The following is an 18,227-nucleotide window of genomic DNA, read 5'->3' as shown; positions in this document are numbered from 1 at the left end:
AACAACACTATTTTTGAATGACCAAACCCTAGTAACCATCAATACACAATTTTGACATTGTGAGTATGGGGGCATTGCCACCCCAGTGATGGGTTTGTAATCCCAATTTGTTTTTCTTTAGAGAGCTGCAGTAGATTTCTTTAATTAAAAAATGCCATGTGAACTACTGGCAAAGTAGTGGAATACGAAATGTAAAGAAACATATTACAGTTTTCTTTTATTCTACTGAATGATGTTGATTATATTCCCAAAATTTTAGGCTTCCACTTTTCCAGAAGAAGAAGAAGGAGGAGGAGGAAGGAGGAAGGAGGAAGGAGGAAAAAAGAAGGAAGAAGGAAGAAGGAGGAAGAAGGAGGAAGAAGGAGAAGAAGAAGAAAGTAGAAGGAGGAGGAGAAGGAGGAGGAAGAAGAGGAGGACAAGAAGGTAGGTAATCGGTAATCTGTGGCACCTGTTCTCTAATTTTCAGAACTATAGCATGTATTTTTATAGTATTTAGATAAAAGCAACAATAATTACAACTACTAGATGCTGAACACTTACTATGTTTAAAGAACTCTTTATGTAATTTAATCCAGCAATTGATCGCACTAAGAGGAAAAGTTAGGTTACAGGAAGAAGTATCATTTCCATTTATAAATGTTACATTTGAGCATAGATTGGCTAAACCTATGATCACAGGGATTGTACAAAACATAGTCAGTAATGCAATTTAAGAAAAAAAAGCCGCTGCCATGGTGCATGCTTGTAATCTCAGAACTTTGGGAGACCAAGGCAGGAAGATAACTTGAGGCCAGGAGTTTGACATAAGCCTGGGTAAGACCTTGTCTCTACACAAAATAATTTTAAAAATAAATTAGCCAGGTGGGGTGGCACACACCTGAAGTCTCAGCTACTCAGAAGGTTGAGGCAGGAGGTTCACTTGAGCCCAGGGGTTCAAGGTTACAGTGAGCTATGATCATACCACTGCACTCTAGCCTGAGTGGCAAAGTGAGATCCTGTCTCAAAAGAAAAGACACAAAATACTGTCCATTCTTGCTTTTTGTATAGCTATGACTCTGAACTGCGTTAGTCCTCCAGAACTATGAATCCTAGATCATTACTTTCCCAACTGCAAAATCTTCTAGGGTAGCTGATGCGTCGCATCTTTCATGAAGTACATCCACTTCTCAGAAATGTTTGATAGGTATCCCTGTTAACCAGCTTGAGGAGCAAATTCCTATGCGTGTTGATGAGACTACATCCCATTTTCTTCTTAATCATGAAGAGTTCCCTTTTCTGAAGCCACTCACTCCTAGAAGGCAGAAATAAGGACTTTCTCTATGTCCCCACGGAAAAGCTTCCAGTGAAGCTTACAGACCCCTCACTTCCTAAGGTGGGGCTAGGTGTTAGTAGAAACTCCAGGGTAAGACTCAACTCTGAAATCCAGAGCTGATGGGTAGTGAGTGTAGAAGCAGGACACGAGCAGCTAAGTTCACTAGAGAGAACAGGACTGGAGTCTCAGGAGCAAACCCAGGTCACAGCTAGAACCAGGGAGTTCTGGAAGCAAGGCAAAAGCAGCGTGGAAATTTAGGTAGAAAAACTAAGACTCCAAGAAAGCAGCTGCAACTTCTGATGAATCAATGCCTGCTGTGAAGGCAGCGTTAATGGTTTGAGTCACGGCCAGGGCACCTGAGCAGGGCAGATCAGCCCATGACAATATTGAGGAAGATACCATAAAAGCCAGTCTTCTGGGACACTGCTGATAGCTGTGTAGAATGAATAAATTCCACAATACTCTCTCTATTCAGTGCCTGCAATATGCTCTCTTATTACTGTAAAATATGGCAAGTAATATCCAAGTTATAATTCATTAATGTCCCTTAATTTAGAGTCTTTGCTATTCTTAACATTGTCAGTACCCATACAAATATAAAAAAGATGAAATTTCACTGTGGCTACAAACACCCTGAATATGAACAGTTTTTTTTTTCTTTACTCTTCACATGAAAGAGACATAACCATCTATGTTTTTCTTTCCTTGGAAGGTAAATTCAGTTGAAGCAGAAAGTCAGAACTTTAGACTCAGCAGTCTGGTCTATAACTTCTTAACCATAAAAAGTATTAGCTTCTCATTTCGGAAATTCTATCCTGAATTCTCTGTTTTGCCACCCTTAAGACCTGCTTCAGGTACACCTCAAAGTATAATAGACCCAACCTTCTCTTCTCATATTCCAGTTGATTACTGGTGAAATTATACTCATTTAACTTTTATTTTAAGTTCAAGGGTACATGTGCAGGTTTGTTATATAGATAAGCTTGTGTCATGGGGGTTTGCTGTACAGATTATTTCATTGCCCAGGTATTAAGTCTAGTTGTTTTTCCTGATCCTCTCCCTCCTCTCACCCTCCACCTTCCGATAGAAATAATAATATAAAAATAATCAATGCTTTTCCCAATAAGGATAAAGCTACAATTGCCCAGCCTCACTACTTGCCTCTCCTCCTCAATGAGGTATGGAATTGTTTTTGCTCACCCACAAAAATATTTTTACAGCAAAACTTGCACATATTGTAAAACTGGGTATTTCAGCTTAATCTTGCATGAAAAACTAACATGAATACAAGGGAATAAGTGGATATGAAAAATTGAAGCACCAAATTAAGCAGCCTGCAAACATATAAAGGCATTAACATTAGCTGCATACATGCAAATGTGCCCTGTGCTGGCTGGGAATCAGAATCTTCATTTTCTTCAGCTGAGTGGTTATGAGATCTCATTCTTAATCAAAATATGAGCAGTGCCATTATAACGCTGCTGTGGGGTGACAAGCAAAATATCCACCTATAGGTTTTATGTAGTGAGAAACAGAAATAGACACTACAGTGCAATTCTAATTCTAACTCCTCCCAGTCAAGATTCAGGTCATGTTTTCCCAGAAGTCATATGCCTACATTTTATGATCCAGAGCAATGGCTTTCAAAGGGTGAAAAACATTTGACCAGCAGCAGCACCTGGACCAGCAGCACCTGGTGGTGTCACCTGGGAACTTGTTAGAAATGTCTGGCAGAAATTCAGATTCTTGGGACTCACTCAGACCTTCTGAATCAGAAACGCTGGGGGTGGGGCCCAGCAAACTGTATTTTCACAAGATTTCCAGGCGATTTGATGCATACTGAAGGACTGGCTCAGGACTAGGGGGGGCACAATTAACAGGTTAAAACGACCAGTGCCTACAACAGAGAAGTATGAGGCTTGCTCCTGACCTCAGCATTCTCCAATCTTGCTCGGTGGACCATCCACAGATGCAAGAGAGGTAACAAAAACTGCAAGGTTTTGATAGCAGTTCAAAGGAATGCTTCACACAGACTTTGCCAAATGTTTACCTTTAAATCCCTTTTGTGCCCCAAGTTTCCACCTCCTTCTGACCAATTCCAAAACTGTTCTGCTGCTTTTTCACCTTTGTAAATTCCAAGCAAAGCAGTGCTTTTGAAGTTAATGCAAGTAATAACTATGCATTTTTATAATGCTCTATGTCTTTTTAAAGACTTTTACATAGTTATGTTGTTTAATCTTCACAACTCTCCTATAAAGTTTAACCTACTGGGAAATGTGTGTGGTAGTTTAGAACCCTCTAATAAATCTCTAACTTAATAACCATTTTTTGAGAACAGACTATATGAGGCACTTTTACAGAAAATTATTTCTAACACAACTCTGCAAGCCGTCCCATGACAGCAAATATACCCAATTTAAGAATGTAGAAAACGTACTAAAACATATACCATAAAATTACATTAAAATGAAATATTAACTATTTCACAAATTTATGTTAAATCCTGTATAGATTTTTATATGGTGCTATTTATTATAAAAAGTAATAATATTGTAAGAGAGAAGCCATCACCTCCCAGTCAGGAGGGTAGAGGGAAGAGAACAACACATGACTTCAAATAATCCTCCTCCCAAAAAAGTCTTTTTCCTTCTACATTTCCCCATATTATCTGAAAAAAAACACCTATTTTTTTTTTCAGAAAAATCTAAGGTTACATTCAAAATTTGGATAATTCAACAGGACTTGTAAGCTCTAAACATAACAATTGTTTTATAACCCAATACAATTGGAATTAATAAAATTCCCTTCTTCTTGTAGATTTCTCTTGTTCCAGCTGTGTTAGCTCATCCTTGATGAGTAGTTTCTGTGGGACTCAAACATCTCAACCACACTGGCCTCTATGATGTCTTCATGGCTTAGGTCATCTGCTAAGGTCATGTTTTACTGAATCTGTAGTACAGCTTCTGTTTGAAAGGAGCCATAATTTTTGTGATCACTCATGGGACAGATGATCTTCCATACAGCATTCACTGTTAATAAATGGACTCCCTGCCAAGACCAGGCACTGGTCCACACTGTCCATGATATCTCAGACTCACCAAGTGTGGGCTTCTATATACCATTAGTTCATCACAGGTGTTCACAAGAAGATCTATACAAGTACTGAGCCTTGAAAGTGGCATTCACACTTCGATCTACAGGCTATGAAATAGTCCCTCTTAGATTATCAGATAAATCACCTAAATTTACAGGCCTGGCCTGGGGCATTATTATATGGAACGCAGAACCTTTGAACGAAAGGGCAAAGAAATATAAATGAGCCATCCTTGAGGCCTGCTCGTTGCTGCCTTGGCCTTCCTGTTAGGTTACAACATTGCTCTCAGGTTAGCTCAGCAGCAGGCTTGGAGAGCCCTGGGATTTTCAGAATAGTAGACAAGTAAACACTTTAATTTTATTAAAGTCATCCTCAGCATGGCCTCAAGTGATATTTGGCTACTTTAACCTGGGACACTATTATCTTTCACAGAAATAAAAGTATTTTCAGGCAATCCTTTCCAATCAAGCTCTGTATTTTCAACCTGACAAATTTGTTTCAATGAGGGAAGGCAACACTTCAGGAGATGTGCAAGACTGGTATGTTCCAGAACTGCTATCTTCCCTGTTCATCTTCATGCTATGCAAACTATCCTTCTCTTAGAATGTTATCAAGCATCATATACTTGACAAGAATTTCCATTGCAAAACCATGACTTCTTCACATCACAAGTCCTCAATCAGTGTGGCTTCTGAAAGATTATGGTGTTCAAAGGCAAATTTTACTGCCTCCTATTCTATGCCCATACATACTCAATGGGTTTCCATCAAAATATTTTTGTGATAAATTAATTTACTAGCACTTAAAGGTAGAAGTGACTGACAATCATTAAACAAATGTTTTCTTGATTTTGTATAATAGAACATAAAAGGGAATAACTCCAAGTACTTTTGCTATTTAGCCAAGTCTTAATCTTCATCAAATTGTCTTAACACTTCAGACTTTACATTTAACTAACTGATGAAGTTTCCTTTTGCACCTTTGGCATTTTCATGGTTTGGCTTCTTTCCATAGATCTAGGGCAAAGGTTTGCAGCGGATGTTAATATGTACTCCCGACAAGCACATTTCTAGAACTTTAAAAGAAAGGCTTACAAATTTTGTTTTGTAATATTTTCCCCTGCCTGGTTCTGCCTCTTGGTTTGTTGACTACTCTCCAAAACAAAAGGCATAATTCATTTTTTAAAAGGAAGAAAGTGAGAAAGCAAAATCATACCTGAGGGAAGGAGGAATAAGGAAAGAAGTAGGGCTCGGGCGCGGTGGCTCATGCCTGTAATCCTAGCACTTTGGGAGGCCGAGGTGGGTGGATCGCCTGAGGTCAGGAGTTCGAGACCAGCCTGGCCAACATGGTGAAACCAAGTGTCTACTGAAAAAATACAAAAAATTACCCAGGTGTGGTGGTTGCACATCTGTAATCCCAGCTACTAGGCAGGCTGAGGCAGGAGAATTGCTTGAACCTGGGAGGTAGAGGTTGCAGTGAGCTGAGATCATGCCACTGCACTCCAGCCTGGTTGACAGAGCGAGACTCCATCTTAATTTAAAAAAAAAAGGAAAGAAGTAGAGAGGGGTAAACTTTCACAGTGATAAGCTACCTGGAGAAATACAATTCTGGGAACAAAGTTGAGCAAGATGGTCATCTGAGTGTTTCAAGTGCTCTCAGAGTTACGGAAAATGTGGGTCAACCTGAAGACGCTCCACTGATGGCTGGAGCAACTTAGGTATCCCTGCCCCTTAGGAGGCAAACCTACCACAGCCGGAGGCTCAAATTCCAGAGCTCAACATCTTTTTGAGGACCAAATATAGAAAAGAGTCATGGACAAAAAGTGGACATTTGCTTGGAATGACAAAAACATTTCAAGCTGAACCTTAAAATATTTAAAACTCTAAAACTTTAAAAACACTACCAGACATATAAAAACAGACACCAAGACAAATGTGACGGTTTGGAAAATGAGCCATATGCTGTATGCTACATACAACAAAGGTACTAATGTTTTCCATAGATATGGATAGCATTGCTTCCCAAACCCATTGCCGAGAGGTTTCAATATAGCCAGACCAGCCCATCACTAGAAACCATTTATATTGGATGTTAGACCATTTTTCAGTCATTTCTGGTTAGCGTTGACTGTTGACTACTGGGTTCCAGGTCTTAGTAAGATCATAGATTTATGAACTAAAGTAGTAGGGGAATGCTTTACAGGCTGCTTAAAATTGTTTGTTAATTTAATGTGCTGAAATAAATGTTTATATATCAAATATTGAACAAATCAGACATACAAAAACAAAAGCTAGTCATGCTTTTTCATATACATATATATCTAATACAAAATATTTATGTATGTGTTGGTAACACTGCACATTGATATATTGATGTGTGTATGCACCCGTACCTGAAACCTCTGTAAGACTGGTCAACGCTTCTTAATCTCATCTCCCTGTGTCTCAAAAAGCAGAGGCTATGTTGTCCCTAACAGTAAGTGCTTAAAGCAACTGATAAAGGTCCAATGGGCCATTATTAAGGCCCAGTTTTGATGACTGATGCTCTCGAAATATTTGCTTACTGCCTTTTCTCCCTGCATCTGAATCAACTGGGAACTGTCAAGTTTAAAACGTTATACAAGGATGTCTTTCTCCCATTCCACTGCAATGCATCTGTAAATTTTAAATTATAATGGCTTATTCATACTTTTCAAAAGAAAAAAACAGTCTGCTGCCAAACCTGGCTCTGGAATCAGATGGGGGTGGGGGTGGTATCTGCAACCCACAGAAAATAGAAAATTCTCATTGTCTGGAATGTGAAGCTGGTAAATCTTGTTTTTCATCTTCATAGCATGACTGTAAGAGTGTTCCATATGTAAGGACAATCACTAATTATGTTTGCATAAGTATATCACCATTACAGAGAGTAGAAAATGCATAAAAATCCAGGCTGACTAAAAGAAAAATAACTTCCTTATGGCATATTAATCTCTTCTTCTTTTTTTTTGTTTTTTACTACATACATGTAATTTTCCAAATATAGTCACCTATTATTCAAACCTAGGCAGATGGAAGCTGGTCTGAGAGTGTCATCCCATCTCCTTTCCCACAACGGTTGGCAAACATAAATGAACATTCTTAGAAGTTGGTCTGCTGTTGTGAAAATTTCCTTAGAGACCTGGGGCTTCCTTTTAAAACATAAAGATGACAACTGTTTCATTAAGAAATCCACACGCAGCCTGCTACCTGCTTAAGGAGGAAACATTTCCTTCGACTCTAAATCAAGTGAGTAAATTTAACATACCTGTGAGGGTTGGGTGCACTGAATTTCTGGCAGAAGTCCACAACTAAAAGAGGTAATGCATTATTTTATTTTATTTCTTTATGAGAAAAAACAATCTGCTGCCACACCTAGCTCAGGAATCAGAAGGGGTGGAGAGCAATTTGCAGCCCATTGATAAAGAACAACACAGATGATCTTAGGAAAATTTTTTCTCACGGGAGCATTCCTTTCAACCAGAATAAAAGGCCTAAAGAAGGGTAGCTGTGGTTGGCTCTGCCTTTGCTGTCTTTACCTGAATAGAGGTCAGGCCCAGGTCCTGGGGAGCGTCCCACGGTCCCTTCAGCAGCAGCATCTCTAGGGGAAGTGGCCGGCTGCAGGGGCTGCACGCTGAGGCAATCCGTGAGCAGGTCTGGATGGAGCTCTGTGCTGGACCGCAACTAAGAGGAGAAAACGGAAGAGACATTGATAAGGAAAGCTAGTCCTTGGAATATTTTCCTGGGAAGGCATCATGCTCTATCAGTGCAACTCAACCCACAAAAATTTATCAAGTAGCAACTACGGGTAAGGCACAGAGTCTTAACAGAGTGTCAATAAAAGGGTCAGTTCTCCAATCCTAATAACACCTGGCAAGAGCTTCTGGAAAAATGTGGCTAGAGGCGGATTTGACTTCAGTCCTTGATATTTCCACTTACGGGAACTCAACTTCCTATTATACTTCCTTTTATTTGTTCTATATCTTATCAGAACTTGTAGCGATAACAACAACAAACTCAAGTAGACTTAATTCATCTTGGAAAGTGCTTTTAAAATAGAAACACTGTCATGAAAACATCCCAGAGATGATTAAGAAATGCCCATTGAGATTTAACTCCTATAGATTTTCCATGAAGGGAAAATACTCGGGTTAAATTTTAAAATATTATGGAACATGATTCAAAGATAAAACAGTGTGATTAACAGCAACAAAACTCCAACAGTAAGTTACATAAAAACAGAACAATTTAAGTCTTATACATTAAAGAGTTACATGTAAAAAAAGTCAAACAATAAAAAATGCTAAAATAAACTGTAGGTGAAAAGTTGTCTGATCTTTTAATGAATAAGAATTTTTTAAGTGTAATTGAAATGGAAAAAAACACAATGTAAGATTTAGTGACATAAAAATATTAACGCCCTGCTTGTACAAAAACATAATACCTTAAAAGCAATCTAGAAATATATTTGTTACAAATATTGCAAATGGTAATCATCTTTGGTATTTAAAGAGTGCGTGTATAAATTGATTTTATAAAAAGACTAAACCTTTAGATATAGAGCTAGAGTATGCTTATGCAGTCAACAAACATTTATTGAGTGTTTGCTACATACTTCTCTAGACCCTAGGAATGCTGACTGCTTTTGTCAAAGTTAGACTCTAGATGGAGAAGCAGATGATGAACAAATAAAATATATACAACCTCAGATGGTGATAAATGCTATGGAGAAAAGTGATGCAGAGAAGCGAGACAGTGAGTAGGAGTAAGGGATGGTGACTTTAGATAGGGGATATAGGAAAGCCTCTTGGAGATGGCATTCATAAAAAGCTTTGAAAGAAGTGAGGAATAAGCTGTGCAGACCTATGGGGGAAGACCCTGCCTACCCTGCGGTGTGTCTGGATGTTGTGCGGAGAAGAGTCAAGTAGGGTGAGCATGGTGCCTGGGGCCTGGGGAAGAGAAATAGATGAAACCAGGGATGAAAGGTGGGGAGGTGGAAATGGGAAGGAGACGTTGGATAAAGCTTTGACATGAACAGAAACGGTTAAAAAAGAAAAAAAGGAGAAACAGAAATGACAATAAATGTGAAAAATGTTTGGCACACTTGCAAAGAAGTGCAATGTTAAAATGTCTTTTTACTTGCTGAATTATCAAAAACATCAAAAAAAAAAAAAACAGTAGTAGTGAAGGTACAGTGAGAGAGGCATTGTTCACACTGTTCATAGCAGTGAATATTGCTACAGTCTAGACGGTATGTGGTAATATGTTTTTCAAGGTCCAGAATTGAAATAATTTGATTCTAGAACTTGTCTTAAGGAAATAGCCAGAAATTTTAAAGAAGATTTTTACCCCCGCCAAAATACACACATATATATAATAATAAATAGCATTATATATAGCAATACCTAATCAGAAAATGTAACTTAAAATGTCTTAAATGTCTACAAGTAGGGCTAATCAATTATTTTACCTCAATTTGATGGAATATTATGTAACCGTTAAAATGATATTTATGAACATAAAAGCAAAACTCAAAGTTTTTTATATATATATACACAAAATGATAATTACATAAAAATATGTAGATAAAATATCAGAAAGTAACGTAATTGAACATTAAAACTGAGTTTTGCTTTTAGTAGCACTATTACAAACTTATTTCCTTCCCTTTTTTAAAATCCTTTCTTCTGCTTTCTGTAAGGTCCTCTGAATGGGCTACACCATGGTGGAGCCATTGTGACCCCTGTGACCCACAAGTACAGGCCTCCTGGAGTCACAAAGGCTGGAGCAACAGGAGAACCACTAAAGAAGAAGAAACAGCTAGTTCCTGCCTTCACTGATTAACAGACCCTGCAACATTCCACCATTCAGATATGTTCCCGCCCTACCCTAAAGAATCAATCGACCTTTGATACTATGCCTTGCGACCTCCCTCCACCTCGTGACTATGCACCTTGTGACATTCTTCCCCTGCCTGAAAAAACTGCCCCTAACTGTAACTTTCCACTACCTATCCCAAACCTATAAAACCAGTTCCACTCCCACCACCCCTCGCTGACTCCCTTTACAGACAGCTCGCTCGCACCCGAGTGAAGAAACAGCCTTACTGCTCACACTTAGCCTGTTTGGGTAGTCTCATCAATTAGGCGCGCGCATAACACTTTCCAAATTTTCTATATTCCAATGATGTACCAAAGCTGGCTTGCACCAATCTGAGGTGTTAATTTTGTGCATCTTTTCCAAACCTTCCATGCAATGATGACAGACTGATAGCTTGAAATCGGTCATAGTGAAAGTATTTACACCATGGAAATTGGTAATTCTACAAATAGGCTTTTTCATCTAAAGAGCTGGTTGCTAAACATTACCAGCACACCACTGGCAATGACAATGACCAAATTCTGATCAGAAAGAAAGACAAACACACACATACACCAGTAAGTTACTATTTAGAAAGAAGTATTTCCTGGGTCTCAGAAAGCTTCATAAAGAGACAAACACATGCCCAGATCTTAGCCCAAGAATATGAAAGTGGCACAGTGACCCTAAACGTAAGGAAGGGACATTTAACACAGGTAGTGACTGAGACATAACTTTGTTGTAACTTCCTCAGCTGTGGCACATTGCAATCTCTGACCAGGACTGTCTGTATTAGTGCCTAACTCTTTCAGGACCTTTGGAAGGTATGTTTGTTATTTTGGTACTAACCTAACACATGGCATGTAAGAAAAACTGGAAAAAAAATTTCAAGGTTTGGAATGAGTTCTGGTGATCACTTTTAATTTATCTTCCATCATTAAAATATGATCTGGGGTCCATATGTTTTACTAAGGGCAGACATGGATGCTTCTCTGCTTTCTATTACCAACTACTCTAGGGTTTTACAGTTATCAGTACCAATGAGGTCTTTGCAAGGAATTTCACGGCTAGGGTTACTCCTGGCATCAAAGGCAGGCAATTCTTTCTTAGCTTCACTAAATATTCATGTTTTCCAACAGTGTGAGTCCATACAACTTTGTGGTGAGAGTTAATTTGGTTTTCTCTGGGATTAGGCATGGTTCTAGAAAGTGCTTCTCAAATTGAACAAGCTTAGGAACCTTAAGTTAAATTTCCAAAGGAAAGCCATATGCATAGAAATGCAGTCATGATATGGAAGTGTAGTATCCCTCCCAGATCTTCAGACCAGGAAAGGGGCTTTCAGATCCCTTAAGGTTTTTAAGCATTCTCTAGTACAGGAATGATCTAATGGGTGAGGCAGGAGGCACACAGCAAAATCTCTTGGGAGGGGTGTCTTTCAATGTAACATAGTTTTATATTTGGAATAAGAAGCCCAACTATTTATTTAAAAAAAATTGCATAATGTATATTTTACCAACATCTTTTTTTTTTTTTTTTTTTTCTGAGACAGAGTCTTGCTCTGTTGCCACCAACATCTTCTTAGCTGTTAGGAATAAAGAAGATAGAGGGAAATTTTTCAAGGACAGGAGGGAGGGTCTTCACCTGTGGTTCCCAATCTTGGGGATGTATCAGAATCACCTGCAGTGTCCCAACCCAGAGCTGCTGATTCAGTAGGTCTGCGATGCAGTTCTAAGTTCCCAGGTGATGATGCTTCTATTGGTCTGGGGATTACAATTTTGGAGCCACTAGTCTCTAAGAAATTTTATGAGGAGAAACTAAGATTTTTCTGGTTATGGAAAGAGGAAAGGAACTGTGGAAACAGCGAATTATAAAAACCTAGCATTTTTTAATGTACGAACAGAAACCTTGTTATCTCATCTTCCTTGATTAGCTGTGACTAATAAAGATCTTTCTGAAGTAGTGACTTTGGGCCTCTATAGTTAGCAGATACTAGGAAAAGTCACGGGAGGAGAGGATACCTACAAATCCTAGGAATGTCTGCAAGTCACTGGACTTGGAGATACTGGGAAGGTAAGTTCCAACTTATGCATGGATGAATGTGTCATGTTTTGTAGCTTGTTATCATCATAAAATATCTTGGCAATTTTCTAAGATGCCTCCTTGGGACATCTGGACCTTAAAAGTTTAGTGTTATCTCCTGTGAGAAGTAACCATTAAGCCTAGGGCCATACACACAAAAAAAACTATTAACTTTCCTATATAACACATCTGACTTTCTTCAGACTTCATAATAAAAAATGGTTAAATGCGGCTCATTTCTTAACAACTTGGATTGTATTTTCTTTCACAGGGATAAAAAAGGTTACAAAATTGCAATCTAGTTTATTACCTGCTCTTAGCAGAGAGCAGAGGACTTGCCCTTTACAAAGTCTTGACTGCTGTTTGGAGAAAAAAATGGAATTTGAAACCACTGATTGTCAATTCACCTATTTCAAAGGACTGCTGTGTTGCATGACACCAAGGACCTTTGTTCACATCGTAATCTATGTGAACGGCGTTCCTGGAATCATTCAGCTCAGCTGCCCTAACCACACTCCATTGGTTCCAAAGCAGCTCTGCCCTGATTTATCCTTGTCATTCATTTGTCGAACAAATATTTCTTGGGCCTCAACCATATGCCAGGCACTGTTCTAGGAGCCGGAAATACAACAGCAATCAAAACAAAGACTCATTCAGAGACGTTTACATTCTAGAGAAGTCAGATAATAAGCAGTAAATTAAGTAAATTGTAGAGAAGGTGGCAAGTGCTATGGAAAAAACAAAAAGAAGATAAAGGTAGATGAGATTGGGAGTGATGGGGAGAATTTTGACCTTTTTGAGAAGAGATATTTGAGGAAAGACTTGAGGAGTTGGAGAAATTAGCTAAGGATGAAAAGGAAGAGAGTTCCAGAAGGAGGGAATTTCAAGGAGGTCAGCATGGCTGGGTGGGGTATAACACTGAGACAGAAGTAAGAAATGAGATCTGAGGTCACCCTGCAGCCCCCAGTAAGGCTCTTGGTCTTGGTGCAATAGGAAACTCTTACAGGGGCTCCACCATAAATGCCCACAGTCTCATAGGCACTTCGTCTCCCCTTCTTTGAGAGCCCATATGAGCTGTGAGGTGTGACTACTGTGATGGTTGGTTTTAGGTGTGAACGTGCTAGACTTTAGTATCCAGTTATTCAATCACTCATCTAGGTGTGTGACTGCTGTACTGTGAAGGAATTCTGTTGATAGGCTTAACATCTACAGTCAGTTGACTTTAAAAACAGAAGATTATCCCCTACAATCTGGGCAGGCTTCATCCAATCAGTGAAAGGCCTGAAGAGCAAAAGAAACTAAAGTTTCACTTAAAAAAAGAATAAATTCTGCCTCTGGAATGCAGCATCAGTTCCTGCCCAAGAGTTTTTGGCCTGCCCTACAAATTTCTGACTTGTCAGCCCCCATAATCTCAGAAGCCAATTTCTTGAAATTATTCTCTCCCCACTCCCACACACATAATATATAGACATTTATCTTGGTGAGTCTCTTTTTCTGGAGAACCCCGACTGATACAGATACTATTACAATGCACTTTAAAACCACTACCATATGATGGTTTGTTTCAGGTCAGGAAGGAGAGAGCATCGTGCCGCTGAATCCCACAGAAAAGGGCTGGATGTACATAGTCAACAGGAAACACTTTTAAAGACTGCATTTCAATTAAATAAATATACACCAATCTCTACAGTGTGTTGGATACTGTGTACCTCACAACTCTGTAGGGTACATACTATTGTGACTTCCATTGTAGAGATGAGAAATCTAAAATAAATTACACAGCTACTAAATGTCAGGCTTGGATTTCGGTGTGTTAGAATCCCAAATCATGCTCTCAGACATTACATTACACTGGCTCATAAAATAGCCCACCCTCAACTTTTTCCTTGTGTCCACACCACACTACACTGCACAGGCTAACACACTTCTCTTCGTCTTATGATTTTTTTTTTTTTTTTTTTTTTTTTTGAGACGGAGTCTTGCTCTGTCTCCCAGGCTAGAGTGCAGTGACGTGATCTTGGCTCACTGCAAGCGCCACCTCCTGGGTTCACGCCATTCTCCTGCCTCAGCCTCCTGAGTAGCTGGGACTACAGACGCCCACCACCACACCCGCCTATTTTTTTTTGTACTTTTAGTAGAGACAGGGTTTCACCGTGTTAGCTAGGACAGTCTCGATCTCCTGACCTCGTGATCCACCCGCCTTGGCCTCCCAAAGTGCTGGGATTACAGACGTGAGCCACCGTGCCTGGCCTGACTCTTTTATATTCTAGCCCGAAGCCTGTCATTCAGAGCTTGTTCTAGGAGGGAAAGAACCTGGGTAGCCAAGTTCTCTGGAAAAGTCTCTAGCATACCTTGTCACCACTGTGTATATTCTGACACCACACCCTTTAGGGAAAGTGGTCTTTGTTGGAGTAGAGATTGAAGCAATAAAACGGAATGGACCACTTCTGTTTGGTTTTCACTGTCCCCTCCCCTGCAGGTTTGTCACCTGGTTCCATCCTGGCCTAGTAACATGAATGTCGGCAGTTGACAAAAATAAAGCATGGTGCTCATCATTCTTCACCATCTGCATCCTAAGCACACACACAGTGGTCCCAGGGCCCTGTCTCCATTCCCTTGATGATCACCACTGGTTCTCAGAATGGGGGCACTGTCATGGTAACTTTCTGATCCTGAATGAGATGATCTTGACCCAGGGAGTCCCTGAACTCAGTATCCCTTGCTAAGAGAGGATACCTCCCTTTGCTCTTTCTCCTGATTCTGACTTCCTTCCCTGGTTTCTCTTCCTCTTCCCATTCTTCCACTGTCATTTTTTCGGTCCTCACTCTTTCCAGAGAGTTCAGTCAGACTCTGTAGGAATGATGCACACCTCTATCTACATGCTCCCCACATGCTATTTTAGATGTGGAGGTCAGGGAAGGCCTCTGTAGACTGAACATTCTGGGCTGAAACCTGAATGAAGCGATGGAGCAAGATATGCAGAAAGACATGAAATCTACCAAGGAAACAAACTGATGGGTTCTGAAAATAGTCATTGGAGAGGAGTAAGCAAGGGAGCAAGAGGAAGGGTACGGGATGTGGGGCTGGAGAAACTGCCAGAGGTCAGGCCGTGTGAGGCCTTCAAGCACATGAAGATTCCGGATTTGCTTTCCTCGCAATGGTGAACCACTGGAAGTGTGTGAGCAGGAAAGCAAGTGGTTTATCTTATAAAAGATTCACTCTGATTACTGTGCAGAAAACAGGAGGAGGACAGATGCGTCTGGTTAGGGGCTATTACAACAATCTGGATGAGAGATGCCAACGGCTTAGGGGAAACAGAGGGGGTGAGATGTGGTCAGTTTCTCTTTTGAAGGTCAAGCTGAATTCACTGTGTAATATGAGAGAAACACAGGAGCCAAACATGGCCTTAAGTTTTGGCCCAAGGAACAGCAAAGGAGAACAGAAAAGGAGCAGGTTGGAGGTAAATCAGCAATTTGGTTTTGAAGGTGTTAACACTGAGATGACTCCTAGACTTCCAGGTGGAGAAAACCTGCAGGCACCTGCACACAGAGGGTGGGTTCACAGAGCACGATGGGGCCGGACCACGAATACCAACTCCTTGCTGCATTTCTGCCTCAGGCTCTTCTCTCACCAGTTCATCCTGTGATATCAAATGGACTCTCCTAAAATTAAGTTTATCATGCTATACCCAAGGTACAAATATCCTCATGTATTGCTTAGCACACAAGTCTCAAAAGGCTAAGACATTAAGCACCTCCATACTGTGACCACACCATGTCCCACGAATGCATATTTCTCCGGGTCCTGAGAAGAGCCTATCCTCACTGTCTGCAAACATCCCACGTAGTATGCTGCTCATTCGTCCTGCCCGGAACGGACTCCCTCCTCCTAATGTAACTCCTCCAAGATCCTGTTTATGACTCACCTCCTGAGTGAAGCCTCCCCTGACCAAACCCGTCCACGCTGGGCCTCTCAGGGTACAGGAAGAACTGCAGAATCCACTTTCAACACTCCTGTGATTGGACACGTGCACTGGGACTTTGTTTCTTGTTATAAATTTAATCTGTACAACTATGTTGGTCAGTCCACAAGGACCAGGCTGACTGCCTCTTAAGCTTTTAAAACTCCACAGCAGCCAGCGGTATGGGACCAGCATCATGGTAAATCATTTAATCACTAACTGCCAATTGGATTTGTAAGAAGGAGTCACAGTTCTTTATGGAAAGGAAGCTACAATCTCTTGGTGAGTGAATATGTCTAAAATAGACAACATGGTCCTTTCGTAATTTACCTTCCTAATAGAGAATTTTCAAAGATTACAGGTGATATAGATGTGGCAGAAATTACTGATGCCCTGCCCAGCACCCCTCTGATCCCTTCGACTGGCAATGTGCTGCCACACCTCAGCTTTGGTGTGTCCATGCCCCATATTCTGTGTACTTCAGAGTCAATGGCTAGCATCCCCCACCCCCAAAACACACACACACACACACACACACACACACACACACACACACACCCCCCAATTACTAAACAGTGCTCCTTTGCCTCAAAGTGAGACAAATGCTGAGATGTTATGTTCCACAGCTCCTTGTGGGATTGGGCTAGGCTAAGACCACCTGAATTGGCACCCGTGCCTTGCTTTTTCCTCTTTCCCCATCCTCTCCTGAGTTCTCTTGCAAGTGCTTGCTTCATAAATCACATGCCCCTGAATCTTGGGCTCACAGTGGGCTTGTGGGGCAGCCAACTTGGCAAACATTCTAAACTCACTTTGATTTGGTTCAAGAATGTCGAGAAGCAATCAGCAGCACTTAAAAAGATGCTCTCATCACATTCATTCATTTCTCTTCTGTACCTGCTTTGCCAGCTTTGTACACCAGGAGTGTGGAAACTAGATGTTTAATGAAAGTGGGGTGAACCATCCTGGATAATACCAAAAGCATTATTGGGGAGACCAAGTTAAAAATAAGACCTTAATTTGCCAGAACAATAAGGAGTGAAAGGGGCTTCAGATGTCACTGTGTCCAAACCTCCACCTTATGCCCAACTTCCCTGACAGCAACCTGTAAGTGGCTTGTCAGTCTTTGCTGCTTGATACTGTATAGTAAGGGGCAACGTCCTCATCTCAGTTGTTAGCCTCAACTTTAGACAGTTCCAATTGTCAAAAAGACTTTTTTGTATATTGAGTCCTAATCTGACCCTCAGAAACTATTAGAATTGCTTGAATCCTTTTATTCATACACCTGCAGGAAGGCTCATGGACACAGACTTGTGACAACTCTGAGTCTCGGAAAACAATTTGTGAGCCTCTGAGTGTTAGTGATTCTGATCTTCAAGGAACTATTTTAGGGCTTAATTGCCCAACCTATCCAGGTGCAAGTAAACAAACTGGCTCCTTCGTTTTTATACAATCTCCCATTATGAAATATTTGTTTAAAATGAAAGTTTTTCAACCTTAATAGTGAAATCACCTATCAAGGTTTGACAAGGTTCCTGCATGCTGAAATTTGAGCTGCTTCCCTAACAATGCGGGGATATTTTTCTAATATATGAAAAAAGGCACCATCAATTGTGATTTGTATTTGTTTTTTTTTTCTTTTTTTTTGTACAGGATTATTCCTGTTGATGTTTATAAGCTCTTGTAACAAGAGACGGAAATTTTACTCCCATCATTTTCTCATTTCAGATATGATTGAATAATCGTTCAAGATTAAGAGAGTCAAGTGGAAATAATTAGGAAAGGGAAAAAGGCCCAGATTCTTCAATTTTCAGTTCCATTACATTTTATTCTAGGAGCAAAGGCATTCTGTTAGTCTGAAGCAAGCCATACTTCCAAAGAAAACGAGGCACAATCAAAGACCTTTTG

The 18,227-nt window shown here is 40.2% G+C and overlaps 1 protein-coding gene and 1 long non-coding RNA gene across 14 annotated transcripts in view; one reads left to right on the top strand and one right to left on the bottom strand.

Moving 5' to 3' along the window:
- Positions 1-18,227, bottom strand: part of GLIS3 (GLIS family zinc finger 3) — a 479,833-nt gene that overhangs the window by 63,221 nt on the left and 398,385 nt on the right. For all 13 annotated transcript variants that reach the window (XM_045374344.3, XM_074017562.1, XM_065530603.2 and 10 more), the window contains one exon: positions 7,963-8,107. In XM_045374344.3, the coding sequence (XP_045230279.2) occupies positions 7,963-8,107 (145 nt within the window). The remainder of the gene's footprint in view (positions 1-7,962; positions 8,108-18,227) is intronic.
- On the top strand, positions 7,431-12,591 carry LOC123569225 (uncharacterized). Its single transcript, XR_006692869.3, has 2 exons — positions 7,431-7,672; positions 10,125-12,591. It is a non-coding gene; the product is annotated as an uncharacterized lncRNA (long non-coding RNA).

The sequence above is a fragment of the Macaca fascicularis genome, chromosome 15, assembly GCF_037993035.2.
Source record: "Macaca fascicularis isolate 582-1 chromosome 15, T2T-MFA8v1.1".
Lineage (NCBI taxonomy): Eukaryota > Metazoa > Chordata > Mammalia > Primates > Cercopithecidae > Macaca > Macaca fascicularis.
Note: the sequence above shows the minus strand (reverse complement) of the source record. Positions and strands in the feature narration are given on the sequence as shown.